Below are 16254 nucleotides of genomic sequence, written 5' to 3'. Positions count from 1 at the left end.
AAACAAGCATACACACACATTTCACACGAATGGCTTTAGGATGGTTTTAGAAACTTTAACGGACAAGCATACACATACATACATATGTACATATAAATAAGCATACACACACATTCATACATATGTACATATAAACAAGCATACACACACATTCATACATATGTACGCAAACATACATACACACACACATATATATACAATACACACACAGATATATTTATGTATACACATATCACACCTATGTATGCGTGCCAAACATTATGAAAAGCTCAATACTCAACCCTCTCCAATCTCATTCCATAAAAGGGGTGCAATAAAAAACGTATCTCTTAGTGTTACCCAAAAAAAAAACTCGAAAGAAAATGAATTCTATGGATGGTGAATCATGATATCGGCTTCTTTTAGGTTAACAAGTATGTGAAGCACGTTGTTTTTCATCCAAGCATGAACCCCAAAAAAAATCTCGAGAGAAAATGAATTATATGAATCTAAAAATCCTTCTTTCTTCTTGGCCCCTTTTCTCCGTCTCGTTTGGCCACGTGGAGAGGGAGTAAGTTGTGTTTAATAAAGAACAGATGGCTTTATGGTGCTTTTAGAAAATTCCATAGACAAGACTTGCAATGCAGGCATGTGGTCTGCCATTTTTTTGTGAACCCAACCACACAATGGACTGCATGCATTAACAAAAAGGGCCGCTTGAAGGTACAAGAAACGCTAGGAGTGGACCCTAGCTCACGATGTTGTTGTGCAAAGAAGAAAGGTGGGTTAGGCTTATGTGCAAAATAAAAAGGTGGACCTTGCAACTCTACAGCCAATCCTCTATTATTGATCACTTTTTTGTCCACAATCTATTTGAAAAATGAATTGTAAGGTGAAATTTTCTCTATATTTTGAAAGAAAAAGGTATTTCTTTTTGTTATATGGTAATTTGTAATGTAAGTAAGAAGATATGTGTAGTTCTGCAAAAGTATTAAAGCTTTGATGGTTGAGTTCTCATAGTGGTGTAAATCATGTGAATGGAAACAATAAAGGCTTTTTTATAAATTTCTTCGCTTGTAGAATAAGGTATTAAGGACCCTATATTTAGAGGAAGCTTTGATAGTTGAGTTCTCATAGTGGTGTAAATCATGTGAATGGAAACAATAAAGGGCTTTTTTTTTTGTTTCTTCACTTGTAGAATAAGGTATTAAGGACCCTATATTTAGAGAAAAGTGGCAATTATACTTATTTGTGCATCAACACTCCTTTTCATAGATTAAAATGTGATGGGGGGGTGAAGTGAGATCATTAGGTTACAAGATAGTCACAACAAAGTTCCTTTAGGCTATAAGATCTTAACAAAGGTTTCATAGATTGCCTCCAATTATTCATGGAAATAAAAACCTTTTTTTTAATCAACATCATCATTCAACTTATAAATGTGTAATAAAAAGTCCATAGAGGTTGCTTGGATAATCAAGGATGTTTTTGAATATCGCTTTTAGCAATCTTCATTATTGCAAAGGAATTATCATTGTTAACAAATGCACATTGTAGGGTTTTGACACAAATTAATGCTTTCAAGGTAGGCCCTAAATTTTATATTTGACTTGATGCTTAATCAACAGGTTATATTTTTAAATAATGACCCAACAAACCCAAAAAGACTTCTCTCCAACAATCATCTTATATTGACGTATCAACATGAAGGTCATCAATGTGATGCCTTAGATTTTCTTGAACTTCTTCATGTTGACTTTATGTTTTTTCTTACTTTGTACTTTTTTTCCATCAAGTTCAAATTAATATCATATATTCTAGGTGGAGAAATATGTAAACTAATAAGGGTACTCTTGGGAGGCCTATTAGCATCATGCAATCTTGCACGCTTGTATCCCTTCAATGAGGATAAAGAAATGTATAAACTAATAAGGGTACTCTTGGGAGGCCTATTAGCATCATGCAATCTTTCATGTTTGTATCCCTTCAGTGAGGGTAAAGCAATGTTCATAGAGTCCTTAAGGAGCAAGGCTATGTAACCAAGTGATAAATAAAGGTTTAATTGGTCTAATTACCAAATGAAAAACGGGAGAAAAAGTTCCATATCCTTATCCTATAACTTCACCAAAAACTCACAAAATGCTATGGTTTTAAAAAACTCCAAAATTTACAAAAAATATATATATATGGAGAGAGAACATATGCAACACTTGGTTTCTTTGGAACCTATAGGAAAACGGAAGTAATTGAATTTGACAAGGAGTGCTAGTAGGAAGCCAATATATATATTACCCGTCCATCTGTGTATCTAGCATTATATTGTGTTTGCTCATTGTTGCGTTGTTCATAGTGGGCCTACTTCTACTACCTTGTCCGGGCTTGCCAGGCCATGTTGCTTACCACCTTCCTCTAAATAGAGGGACCTTAATAGCTTATTCTACAAGTGAAGAAATAAAAAACTACATTTATTGTTTCCATTCACATGATTTGCACCACTACCCAATTATCAAAGCTTCAAGAGGGAACACTCATATCTTCTTACTTGCATTACAAATTACCATACAACAAGAGGAAATACTTTATTCTCCCGAAAAATACAAAGAAAATACCTTATTACATTACAAATTACCATACAACAAAAGGAAATACCTTATTCTTTGGAAATATAGAGAAAATTTCACCTTACAATCCACTTTTTAGACAAAAAAAAGTGATCAATAATTGAGTTACTTGCTGGTGACATCGAAGAACTAGAACCATTAAAAGTGAGCTTTAAGAGGGCGGAGAGAGAGAGAGAGAGAGAGAGAGAGAGAGAGAGAGAGAGAGAGAGAGAGAGAGAGAGAGAGGAGCGCACCTCAATATACTGCTCATTGAGCATGGCTATGGCCTCTTGAAACGACCTTGCATGCATCCTACGCGTCTCCACAGTCCTGAATAATAGTAGCCAACATTATGTGATGGAGGGATGAAGTGAGATCATTAGGTTACAAGATGGTCACAACAAAGCTATAAGATCTTAACAAAGGTTTCATAAATTGCCTCCAATTATTATTCATGCAAATAAAAACATTTTTTTCCCCACTTATAAATCTGTAATAAAAAAGTCCATTTAGGTTGCTTGGATAATCAAGGCTGTTTTTTTGCATATCCCTTTTAGTAGTCTTCACTATTGCAAAGGAATTGTCATTGTTGCACAAATGCACATCATTGTTAACAAATGCACATTCTAGGGTTACACAAATTAATGCTTCAAGGGTGGCCCTAAATTTTATATCCGACTTGATGTTTAATTAGCAAGTCGTATTTTTTTAAAGAATGACCCAACAAACCCAAAAAGGCTTCTCTCCCCAAAGATCACCTTATATTGATGTATCAACATGAAGGTCATCAATGTAATGTGATGCCTTAGATTTTCTTGAACTTCTTCATGTTGACTTTATGTTCCTTTCTTACTTTGTACTTTTTTCCATCAAGTTCAAATTAATATCAAATATTCTGGGTGGAGAAATATATAAACTAATAAGGGTACTCTTGGGAGGCCTATTTGCATCATGCAATCTTTCACATTTGTGTCCCTTCAATAAGGGTAAAGAAATGTATAAACTAATAAGGGTAGAGTCTTGGGAGGCCATTAGGATCATGCAATCTTTCATGTTTGTATCCCTTCAATGAGGGTAAAGAAATTTTACAAACTAATAAGGGTACTCTTGGGAGGCCTATTAGCATCATGCAATCTTTCATGTTTGTATCCCTTCAGTGAGGGTAAAGAAATGTACATAGATTCCTTAAGGAGCAAGGCTATGTCACCAATTGGTAAATGAAGGTTTAATTGATCTAAGTACCAAATGAAAAAGGGGAGAAAAAGGTCCATATCCTTATCCTATAACTTCACCAAAAACACACAAAATGCTACGGTTTTCAAAAACTCATAAATTTGTAAAAAAAATATATGGAGAGTAATTGAATTTGACAAGGAGTGCTAGTAGAGGAAGCCAAATATATATTACCCATCCATCTGCACTTTCCTTCAAGTCGTTTGTCAAAAGTAAGATCCGAGCACTAGTAGGTACAAGTTGCAGATCTGTACTTTCCTTTCCCATGCTGCTTCTTTTTTAACTAAAGCAAAAGGTTTTAAAAAGCGAAAAAAGTTTTTTTTTTAAGGGCAAGATCTTTGTTTGCAATCCTTTAGTGTATTGAAAAAATGGCTCTAATTTTGGCTATGAGTGTATTTTTGATCGGTTGTAATTTTAGTTGGCCTTGAAATTAGCGGGTTGAGTTTAGTAGTTGATGCCTAGGCTTTCTTTATTTGCAAGTATCGAACGCACGACGTTGAGCAACTTATGTGCGTGCTTTCTTTGACTAGATGTACCAATGAACAAGATTTATCTCTATGTTACTTAATTCACTTAGTTGTCTTGTGAAATATAGTTTGGAGGGAAAAATGGCCCCCAAATGTGCAATGTGAGTTAGAGCGAGGTCAGCTCCGACGCAATTGTGGGTAGTTTGGTAGTGTGTGTTGTGTCTTGCACACTTATCAATGTCGCTCCAGCATCGCGTTTGCAAGAGGAAATGAAGGAGATGTTAGGCGGGCTATGGGACACCCCCATGTCTTCTTCACGACTTCTTCGATGACATGGCAGTCACCAATGGTCATAGTTGCCTTTTTTTAATTGACACCTTGCATTCGCTCAAAACTTCCATCCAACACCCGCAAACAATCAAAAATTCAATTGAGATAGAACGGTCAAGTGTACGACTTATGCTCTCGAAACAAATGCACGATACAACCTTTAACCAAGATGTTAATTGATTTCAAGTACTTTTAAGCTTAATTCAAGTTGTAATTTTTACACAAAAGGGAGTTCCAATACCTTAAATGTCAAGAATGGTTGTAAATAGAACTTGTTGATTTGTTTAAGGTTGCATGATGTTATTGAGAGGTTTTTATTGTATTTAAAACCCAACATTTGGCACAATAGTTTTGAAAGCGATCTATGAATGAAACATGAAGCAAATCACAAATAAAGGACTACAAACCTGCAAGCCTCACTTTATCTTGAGGTCATCAATATCACCTACGTGAGAAGAATGTCTTATCTTACATGTTTTGGGATTGTAAGTCTACATACTTTCGGGGTGGACTTTTAGTACCCACAATGCAAATCAAATCATTAGAGATGCAAGAAAAATATGTCTATTATACAAGGGTACATTGTGTAAGTAAACCTTTTAGAAACTTCATGTTCCATGCATAAATGAGATATCTTATAAAGTATACTAGGGAGTGGACCCTAGCTCACGTTGTTGTTGCACAAAGGACAAAGCTGGGTTAGGCTTATGTGGAAAATAAAAAGGTGGACCTTGCAACTCTACTCTCTATTGACAACCAACCCTCTATTATTGATCAAATTTTGAAAAGTGGATTGCAAGGCAAAATTTTCTCTATATTTTAAAAGAATAACGTATTTCCTATTTGTTGTATGGTAAAATTTTTGTAATGTAATAAGGGATTTTTTGTATATTTCGAAAGAATACGGTATTTCTTTTTGTTGTATGATGGTAATTTGTAATGCAAGTAAGAAGATATGAGTGTTCTCGCAGAAGTATTGAAGCTTTGATAGTTAGTTGAGTTCTCATAGTTAGTTGAGTTCTCATAGTGGTGTAAATCATGTGAATGGAAACAATAAAGGCATTCTTTTTATTTCTTCACTTGTAGAATAAGGTATTAAGGACCCTATATTTAGAGGAAAGTGGTAAGTATACTTATTTTTGAAAATGTGATGGAGGGGTGAAGCGAGATCATTAGGTTACAAGATGATCACAACAAAGTCCCTTTAGGCTATAAGATCTTAGCAAAGGTTTCATAAATTGCCTCCAACTATTCATGCAAATAAAAACTTTTTTTTCCCAACATCATCATTCAACTTATAAATGTGTAATAAAAACTCCATAAAGGTTGCTTGGATAATCAAGGGTGTTTTTGCATATCCCTTTTAGTAGTCTTTAGTATTGCAAAGGAATTGTCATTGTTGCACAAATGCACATCATTGTTAACAAATGCACATTGTAGGGTTTTGACACAAATTAATGCTTCAAGGGAGGCCCTAAAATTTATATCCTACTTGATGCTTAATTAGTAAGTCGTACTTTTAAATAATGACCCAAGAAACCCAAAAATATTTCTCTCTAACAATCACCTAATATTGATGTATCAACATGAAGGTCATCAATGTGATGCCTTAGATTTTCTTGAACTTCATCATGTTGACTTTATGTTCCTTTCTTACTTTGTACTTTTTTTCCATCAGGTTCAAATTAATATCAAATATTACGGGTGGAGAAATATATAAACTAATAAGGATACTCTTAGGAGGCCTATTAGCGTCATGCAATCTTTCATGTTTGTATCCCTTCAATGAGGGTAAAGAAATGTATAAACTAATAAGGGTACTCTTGGGAGTCCTATTAGCATCATGCAGTCTTTCACCCTTCAAGTGAGGGTAAATCAATGTTCATAGAGTCCTTAAAGAGCAAGGCTATGTCACCAAGTGCTAAATAAAGGTTGAATTGATCTAAGTACCAAATGAAAAATGGGAGAAAAAGGTCCATATCCTTATCCTATACATAGAGTCTGAGCAAGGCTATGTCACCAAGTGGTAAATAAAGGTTTAATTGATCTAAGTACCAAATGAAAATGGGAGAAAAAGGTCCATATCCTTATCCTATATAACTTCACCAGAAACACACAAAATGCTAGGATTTTCAAAAACTCCAAAATTGCAAAAAATTATATGGAGAGAGAACATGGTTTTTTTTGGAACCTATAGGAAAGAAGAAGTAATTGAATTCGACAAAGAGTGCTAGTAGGAAGCCAAATATATATTACCCGTTCATTGTGATGTTTGCTTGTCCATCTTATGAATGAGTGATAAGCATTGTATTGTGTGTCCCCCTCCCTCCTCTCCTCTGTCCTCCATCATTGGGGTGTTAGCCTGCCAACTGGGAGGAGTAAAAAGCGGCCTTAAAAGTAAGGAGTAGTAAAAAATGCCCAAGTGGGGTCCTTACAAGTAGGGAGTAAAAAACAGGGTAATAAAAAGAGATTAAAACCCTTAAAAAGCTTGTTTTTTTACACTACTTGCAAAATGATTCCAGGCCGGTAATAAAAAGATATCAAAACCGGTGGTGAAATAAGTATTGGAGATTGTTAAATAAAAAATCCACCCATTTATTTAGTCTAGTTGTTTTATAATACAAGCAATAAATCTAGTTTTGCGTGCTGAGTCTCAGCTTCCGAGAGCGATTTTGGTGGGCTTCCCAGCAGGCCATGTTGTTGTGGGCGTGGCGAGCATGTGACAGGAGGAGGAGGAGGTCTTCATTACCAGTAGTATTATTCAGGACTGCGGAGACGCGCAGGATGCATGCAAGGTCGTTTCAAGAGGCCATAGCCATGCTCAATGCGCACGTCGCGAGGCCCCGGTCAGCGCCGCCCAGGCACATGGAGTGCTCACCACGCGTGGCCAGGTTCAAGGACCTCTTCGAGTATATGGAGGTGCGCTCCCTCCCTCTCTCTCTCTCTCTCTCTCAGAGCTCACCTGCATTGGCATCCGTTTGTCAAAAGCAAGAGTACAGGTTGCGCTCCCACCTGCATTGGCATCCCGTGAACCTCAATTTCAGTTCTGCCTCTGCCCACCGTTGCTTGGTTTCCCCCCAGCCTCATCCCTCCTCACCTCCACTCCCCCACCACACGCGCAGTCTCTCACTTTTAACAGTTCCAGTGCTTCTTTAGCGACTGGGGCACCTGCTGCTGTCGCCAGCAAGTAACTCAATGCACTGCACTTTCCTCCAAGCTGTTTGTCAAAAGCAACTGGATACAGGTTGCAGATCCGTCCGTATCAGCACACACCTTAAGTTGTGTCTCTATGTACTTAATTCACTTGTCTACTAGTGATAAGAGTTTGGAGGGCAACATGGCCCCCAAATTCCAATGTGAGTTAGAGCTTCTTCATGGAAGATGGGATGAAATGCTACATAACCTTTAGCTTAGAATTTCACTGCTAGCACTAAAAAACAACTCAAAGTTATGGAAGATGGGATAAAATGCTACATAATCCTCACCTTAGAACTTCACTCATAGCAATGAAAAACCATCGAAAGTCCCATATACTATGTTGCTTCACACTTTCTAAAATTTTCAAAAGTGTCTTTCAACACACCCAAATGGTTTTAACAAAATTGTCTCACGAATGAGAGATATTGGCATCCCATGATGAATGGCTTAAATTTGAAGGCCTTTGCTAGCACGATCTTTGGCATTGTACTTTGAAGCCCCACCATACAGTTGAATCCTTCAATGGTGGCCTATTTTGAAGGTTGAACTGGCTATGATTCCTTTTGCAATCTTCAAGTTTGAGTAGCCTTCAAGTTGTAAAGCAATGTATTATGTCGATAATAGCTTGAGACACTTGTCTTTGTGAGATGAAATTGTGAGATGAAAGAGAGATTTAGCGAAAAAGTATAGCTTATTTTGGTGGGAGGCATGTGAATAGGGTGTAGCATGCAAAGTAAAGCACTTCTCTACAATGGACAATCAATATAATTGAGCTTCTCATGGACATATGCGTGCAAAGGTAAGAGTAGCTTTCCATTGGCTAGTAAATTAGAAGATACTATTTTCTCCGTTGTATAGGCCTAATGATCTAGATGCATTGCATGGCGATGATACCTGCTCACTAAAAGAATCCAAAGGGCACGTTTTGTGGTCTTCTCCATCCTCACACTACCCTCTCTAGAGCTTCTCCCACTTCTTTTTTACTGGTTTTTGCCAGTTTTCGTAGCCGTGCTGCCATGAATTTTTGCTCGGCTAAAGATTGCAAGTACGAGATGAATAGGCAATCGTCGTTTGTGATGGGCGTTTGTTTGTCTGAATTTTTTATTAACCGAATGCTGTAAGTTGCCAAACAACGAAGTTCAATGAGCCTTGACCAAAGACATAAGCGATCCGACGGTACAATGAAGTTCAATGAGCCTTGACCAAAGATATAAGCAATCCGAAGGTATTCGAAATTCCATCAGCCTTGACCAAACATCCAAGGTACAACAAAGTTCAATGAGCCTTGACCAAAGGTATAAGCCATCAGAAGGTATCCTGTGGCCTGATTTAAGAAACAATGTTAGGCGTGATTTATTGTAGCTCTTAGCCCCCCACCCAAGGACCATGGTTAAAGGTGATACCCACTCAGCTAATTGGGGACCGTGGTTAAAAGTGATAGCTCTCTCGCACGCACACACATACACAGTGACATCCACTATCTGAGTGGGTGTACCGAAGACTATCTAGGCCTCCTTCTATCTTGCCATGCCATGTTGTTGGCTTGGCAGGCTTGCAGGAGGAGGTCTTATTCTTCAGTCGACCTGTTCAGGGCCGTTGGGACTCGCCTGCAAATGCACTCGATGTCGTTTCAAGAGGCCATAGCCACGCTCAACGAGCACATCTCCAAGCCCCGAGCGCTGCCTATTCCAGACAACAAGGAAAGACAAGTCCCAGCACGCGTGGCCAGGTTCAAGATTCTCTTCAAATACATCGAGGTGCGCTTGCCCCTCAACTGGCTTCGAAGCTCACCCTGAGTTTTTGTTACATTGGATCTCCCACTAGCTCACCCCTTAAGTACTAATCATTAGCGTTTCACAGCTTACCCTAAGAAACTGAGGTAAGTAAATTAGAGAGACCTTGTCAGCCTTTTGTCGTGGTCCTTGTACAGAAGTAGATACACATAGTACAACCTATGACCTTCTTGTACCTTGGGCACAGGACCAACAAAGGGAACAGTCAAGTTGAGGGCCAGTGTCAGTACGTGGGGAGATTGCAGGGCCGGCACCCTGTTAGGTTGCATGAGGCCAACCTTATGCCACGGGATGACTCGTGGAAGTACAGTATTTTGCAGATGCAACACGTCATTGTTGTAGATCACCAAGGTAGAGCATGTATCAATGTAAAAGATCAACATGGGTAGGTAGAGCATGCCTCACTGTTGGTTTATTTGCATGAGGCCAGCCTTATGCCACGGGACAACTCGTGGAAGTACGGTATCTTGCAGATGCTACACGTCATTGTTGTAGATCACCATGGGTAGATCATGTATCATTGTGGTAGATCGACATGGGTAGGCAGAGCACGCCTCATTGTTGGTTTACTTGCACGAGACCAGCCTTATGCCACGGGACAACTCGTGGAGGTACTGTATCTTGCAGATGCTACACGTCATTGCTGTAGATCACCATGGGTATAGCATGTATCATTGTGGTGGATCGACATGGGCAGGTAGACATGCCCCATTGTTGGTTTGCCTGCACGAGGCCAGCCTTATGCCACGGGACAACTTGTGGAAGTACAATATCTTGCAGATGCCACACGTCATTGTTGTAGATCACCATGGGTAGAGCATGTATCATTGTGGTAGATCAACATGGGTAGGTAGAGCATGCCTCATTGTTGGCTTACTTGCATGAGGCTGTGTCCAATTATCATAGATGGACGTGGGTATGTCTTATTGTGAGATCGACATGGGCAGAGCATGTCTCATTGTTGTGGGCCAGCATGGGTAGAGGCTGTTTCATTATTGTGGTTCAGCATGGGTAGAGCATGTCTCATTGTTGTGCTTTGGCATGGGTAGTGCATGTGGTTTGGGATCAGCAGGCGACCATGTTGTCACGGAGCAACGGCAGTCCAAACCTGGCTTAGAATTGCCTCCGTTGGGGCAGGGAACAAAGAGCAAACGAAGACTGGAAAAAGGATAGTAGAACAGGGGGTAGAGTAACAAATTGTTTTTCTGTATGACTTGGAGCTGAAAAGCAGGCCACACAGGGTGCTCCACTTTCATCCACAGATAGTCCGTTGTCAATTCGGCCTCTTTCTGTAAAAAGTGTTGCCATTGCTGATTCAATTCTCGTTGATAATTCGCGGGGATAAATTCCTTCAAGATTGCCTTGTGGCAATCATCCCAACAAGCAACGGAGTGGTACCATAGTTGGTATTCCCACCACAAGAGGGTGGCACCTATCGCCAAATGGACCTAAAAAATGTCCAAACCACCTGTTGTTGCTAATGTGGCAGCCATATCATGGGCTAGTTGGTGACGTGACGACTTCTCTGTCCATCTTCCCGTTGAAATTGGGTGGCTTTAACAGCTTCAATATCTGAGTTCGTTCCTCACAAGGCATGGGGAAAAACTTGGGTGGAGCTAAAAAATATCCAAACCACTTGGTGTTGCCAACGTGGCAGCTATCTCACGGGTCTACTTAGTCATGACTTCTCTGTCCATCTTCCCGTCGAAATTAGGTTCGTAAAATGCTCTTCCTGATCCAAAACCATCTGCACAAGCTCCTCCCATGTGATGGTGGTGAGCCTCCCACTGGTGATCAAAGAAGAATATAAAGCTGAATATTGAGGGGTAAGATGGGACAACAAAGTGATGGCCATATCCTCTGAAGATATTGTGAGGTCAAAAGGACCAAATGTATGAGAGATCAGAGCAAATCAACACAACATGAAATGAGTGAATGTAGATATGATGAAATCCAGTACAAGAGCTCAGTGTGAGGCTTTGAAGGAGCAGAGAGGGTTGTTGTCCCGTGATAATGCAGAGGGTGGAGAAGGCCACAATCCAAGGTAGATGGTAGGCTGCTGTCCCAAAGAAATGAGTAGAGGGGGCTGTCGTCCCGATGTCGAGGTAAAGCAGGAGTGAGTCGTGGGTCCAACCCCCTTATGCCGTGTGGCATAGCCCAACAAGATTAATGGTGGGCACCTTCATTAAGTGCCCACACATGAAAGTGGCCACAAGGTGGGTTTAAATGACCAAAGAGGGCGCCCGAAGTTTAGGGTTTAGGGACATGGCTTTTGAGCCCCTGGTGCAACCCATTGGGTGGTCCAGGCTTTCATGAATTTTGAACACCTAAATGTGATAAATCCTTCACCCAATATTTAAAGGGTTAAACAAGATACTTACCACCTATTCACATGCCACAAACCATGTCAGAGTACAGAGTATTCTCATGGTTCATGGGTAGGGCATCCCCTGCACGTGAACTGGACACATCATAGCAAGCCGTCGCATGAAAACAAGTCATGCGGAATCAGTTTCAAGCAAGCATAGATAGGTGCACATGCATTATGCAATGGATATATCTCTCGTTCTTGGAATTTGTTAATAGCAGGTCTTCCCAAGCATGGAATTGGCTCAGTGGGAAGCCTAAAACTGGGATCCTTGACAGTGGGTTCCACGTGCTAGTGCACCATTGTGTTTTGCAAGTCTTGCATAATTAGTGTAACCCACTTGAATGATGTAAAGGGGTAAATGAGTTGGATGACTTGTTCACAAAGGCGTTGCCTTCTGGTTAATTAGAGCACCTCTTCAGGCGAGGAGTTGTTTTCCCAGAACTAGGATCTAAGAGGAGGTGTGAGAATTCTTTGTATGGGCAGCTCCAGTTTGTCACCCTCCACGGATGAGAGTGGGAACATGCACTATTAGGCATAAAGCTGTTAGTAGTTATCTCCTGTGTGTACATATTACTCAGTGAGGGCCTTTGTTGTGGGCGTGCCCCCCCAGGCGTTCTCTTTTTTTTTTCCCCCCATTTTTCCGTGTCTTTTTTTCCCTATTTTTGGTCGTGGGGGCCCTCTGTTGCTGGTCGACTCCTCTTGTCTTGGCCGACTTGCTTTTTGTCCTGGCCGACTAGCTATTTCTCAATCGTGGACATGTAATCTTGCTGTTGGCTGTTTTTGGGCTGGCCAACCAGCACTGTAGGGTGGTATAAATACCACCCTTGCTCCCCCACTTCCTCTTGTACCGGATCTTTGTGTATATAGCAGAGTTTATACAGCTTCTCTCTCTCTCTCTCTCTCTACACTTCTGCGTTTTGTTTCTCACAGCGGTTGTCTCATTTTCCGTTGTGCATTTCGACATGGTATCAGAGCCCCAGGTGGCTTGAAGCGTGGAGGCAGTGGGAGCTTGAAGCTTTGCTGTTTTTTCGTGTTGATTGGAGATTTCTTGGGCTGGTCGGGACTTGGAGAACCAGTAGAAGGTGGCCATAACTATTGGACAGCCACCTTGCATAGTGTTTGCAGCCTCTTCTTCATTACGTTTTACGAACCCTCCATAGGGCGGAGGTTCTGAGGCCTTGATTGGCCAACAGTCGAAAGGCCGCAACAAGGGCAAAGGGAAGTCTCCACAGGAGAAGTCTTTTGAGTAGAAGCTTGACTTGGATCGTGATGCCTTGAAGGCAGAGCGGACGTGTAACCATTGTGGCGAGAAAGGCCACTGTTGAAGGAAATGTCGTCAGCGGAGCACCGAGAAAGGTGGAGATTCCTCAGTTGTAACCGTGAAGACTCCTGCTTTTGTGCACTTGGAGATTATGGACACCGGAGTCTCATCTTCTTCGAGCAGGGACGCGGTTGGACTCACCTCTAGGGATACTCGGGACTGGATTCTAGATAGTGGTGCTTCCAGGCACACGACTCCTTCCCGAGAGTTATTACAGGATCTTTGAAGGCACGCAGGTCACATCCTTGTTGGTGACAAGTCCACTATCCCTATTCACAGTGAGGGCAGGTTAGAGATCGTTCCCGATGGCAGAGGGGGGAAGCATTCCTCCCAGGTTCTTTTTGTTCCATCCCTTAGTTTTCATCTTTTGTCAGTGCATGAGGTTTGCAAGACTAGTGTACGAGTGGAGTTTGATGAGCATTTTGTTGCTCTGTGGGACAAAGCAACATGCCAGGTTGTATGGGAAGGCGGAGTGGAGAATGGGATCTACAAACTCTTAGCACTCTCTCTTACAGGTTCTTAGTTAGGTGATTTGTGGCGGTTTCGTCATGACCACTTGAATGTGGATATGTTGCGGTAGGCTTTTCGGGACTAGTCTTTTCCAGGAGACTTGGAGGAAAGCCATGCAAGTGGTAGATGGTGACTTACAGGAGGAGGTGTATGATGAGCAACCTCCAGGCTTTCAGGTTCCGGGATCAAAGGGGATGGTTTACAGGTTACGGAAGGCCTTGTATGGTCTTCAGCAGGCTCCTAGGACTTGGCATACCAAAGTTACAGTTAATGATCCTTGTGAGCAAGTTGATACCTCCTTGTATCGGAAGCTTGTCGGTTCATCGATTTGGTTGCTGAACACCAGATTGGACTTGAGCTTTCCAGTGGGGCTATTGAGCTCATTCATGCAAACGCCTTTGATGACTCATTGGGACGCAGGATTGCAGATCTTGTAGTATTCGCAGGGAACGAAGGATCTTGGACTCTTCTATGACACTAGAGGGGGAATGATGGATGGAGTCAGACTCCAAGGTTGGAGTGACTTAGATTGGGGAGGAGATCAGACACGAGGAGATCTACATCAGGCTACGGATTTACCCTTGGCTCAGGAGCTATTTCATGGAGGAACAAGAGACAGCCAACTATTGCCTTGACTTCTACTGAGGCAGAGTACCGGGCTGCCTTGTGGTGTTGCTTGCGAGGTTGTGTGGTTGCAGAGGTTACTTGGCAAGATTGGGTTTCCACTGGCGGAACCCACGGTCATCCAGAGTCACATAGTTTGTGAGAAGTTTTTTGCTGATGACATCTTGCTAGAGTTTTGTTCGACAGAGGACAATGCGGCGGACCTCTTTACGAAGTCTCTACCTCAGGCGATGCTCCGGTAGCACTCCCGCTCACTGGTGTTGGTTCCACATACATGAGTTGAGAGGGGGTGTTAGCAGTCATCTCTTGTCTGTACATATTACCCAATGAGGGCCTTTGTTGTGGGTGTGCCCGCCCAGGAGTTGTTTTTTTTCCCCCCCCCCATTTTTCTGTGTCTTTTTTCGCTGTTTTTGGTCGTGGGGGCCCTCTGTTGCTGGCCGACTCCTCCTGTCCTAGCAGACTGGCTATTTCTCAGTTGTGGACATGTAGTCTTGCTGTCGGCTGTTTTTGGGCTGGCTGACCAGCACTGTAGGGTGGTATAAACACCACCTTTGCTCCCCCACATCCTCTTGTATCGGATCTTTGTGTATATAGCAGAGTTTATACAGCTTCTCTCTCTCTACACTTCTGCCTTTTGTTTCTCACAGCAGTTGTCTCATTTTCCGCTATGCATTCCGACAAAAGCATGGGCACATTACTTTTTTGAAGTACAGGTGAGATGCAAGTCCTGCATAATTAGTGTAATCCACTTGAATGATGTAAAGCGGTAAATGAGTTGGATGACTTGTTCACAAAGGTGCTGCTTTAGGGTTAATTAGAGCACCTCTTCAGGTGAGGCGTTGTCTTCCCACAACTAGGATCTAAGAGGGGTGTTAGAATTCTTTGTATGGGCAGCTCCCATTTGTTCTCCTTCATGGATGAAAGTGAGAACATGCACTATTAGGCATAAAGCATGGGCGCATTACTTTTTCTAAGTACAGGTGAGATGCAAAATTTTGGAGGCCTTGGAGGGTGAAAAGGTTAGCCCACAAGGTTAAGGAACTGCTTACTGAGGATTTAGAAACTGCCTTATTGAGGAGGTTAAGAAACCTTCCCTGCTGCCGTATAAAAAGGCACCTCTTCCCTACTCTTTTGAATGGCCAAGGTTCTATGCACTTGGAGGAGAAGGGAGAGTAGACTTGACGTGCAGCTTTCCAACAAACTTGCATAGGTTATTGTATTTGTTTCTTATCATAATCAATTCGCAAATATTTGTAGTGTTGTCTTCAAGTTTATGCTGTAATCTCTTCTAGTACAGTTCCCATTCTTAGGCTTGTATTTGCTGCTTATTTCTTCTTTATTCCTGCATCATTTTTACCGGATTCCCACAAAGAGAGCTTGCATTAATCTCCTTCCAAGTTCTCGTGTTTACAAAATGTTATAGCTTGTGCTACATGTGCCAATTTGTGTTGGTTCCTTTTTGAATCAATTCCTGTTGTTTTTCTTCATGTTCTGCCCTACGCATACATCAATACAACTTTGTGGCTTTCTTTGTTATAACCAAAAATGTTTCTTGGTTTTTGATGCTTTTGGTCTATGGTAGTATTTGAATTTAATTTTTGAGTACATGAGTTTTTGGGTCTTAGTCTTCTTGAGTGTCCTTATGGCGTTTGTTTTTCTTTAATGGTGATAGGTCTTGGAGTTGGAGGAGCCTCTTTCTCGCCTGAGTGTAATTCATGTAGCCGGAACCAAAGGAAAGGTAATACATTCTTCTCAGAGTTGAATCCTGCGGATCCCTAAAGATTGTGTAGTATTGGTAGTGAATTGTAGCATCTTCTTGATTTAGAGG

General features: G+C 41.2%; 1 protein-coding gene across 2 annotated transcripts in view; it reads left to right on the top strand.

The window, feature by feature from the left end:
• The first annotated feature begins 7236 nt into the window (after positions 1–7236).
• Positions 7237–16254, top strand: part of LOC147610633 (folylpolyglutamate synthase-like) — a 30476-nt gene continuing 21458 nt past the window's right edge. The window contains exons 1-2 of one of the 2 annotated variants that reach the window (XM_086786139.1): positions 7237–7528; positions 16099–16164. In XM_086786139.1, coding sequence (XP_086642265.1) covers positions 7304–7528; positions 16099–16164 — 291 coding nt within the window. In that variant the 5' untranslated portion in view covers positions 7237–7303. Of the gene's footprint in view, positions 7529–9221; positions 9565–16098; positions 16165–16254 lie in introns of those variants that run through there. The other variant, XM_086786138.1, reaches the window with a different exon arrangement.

Source organism: Cibotium barometz, chromosome 49, assembly GCF_041138505.1.
Source record: "Cibotium barometz isolate CiBa-2024 chromosome 49, ASM4113850v1, whole genome shotgun sequence".
Lineage (NCBI taxonomy): Eukaryota > Viridiplantae > Streptophyta > Polypodiopsida > Cyatheales > Cibotiaceae > Cibotium > Cibotium barometz.
The sequence above is the reverse complement of the archived record's forward strand: the minus strand, read 5'-3'. Positions and strand labels throughout refer to the sequence as shown.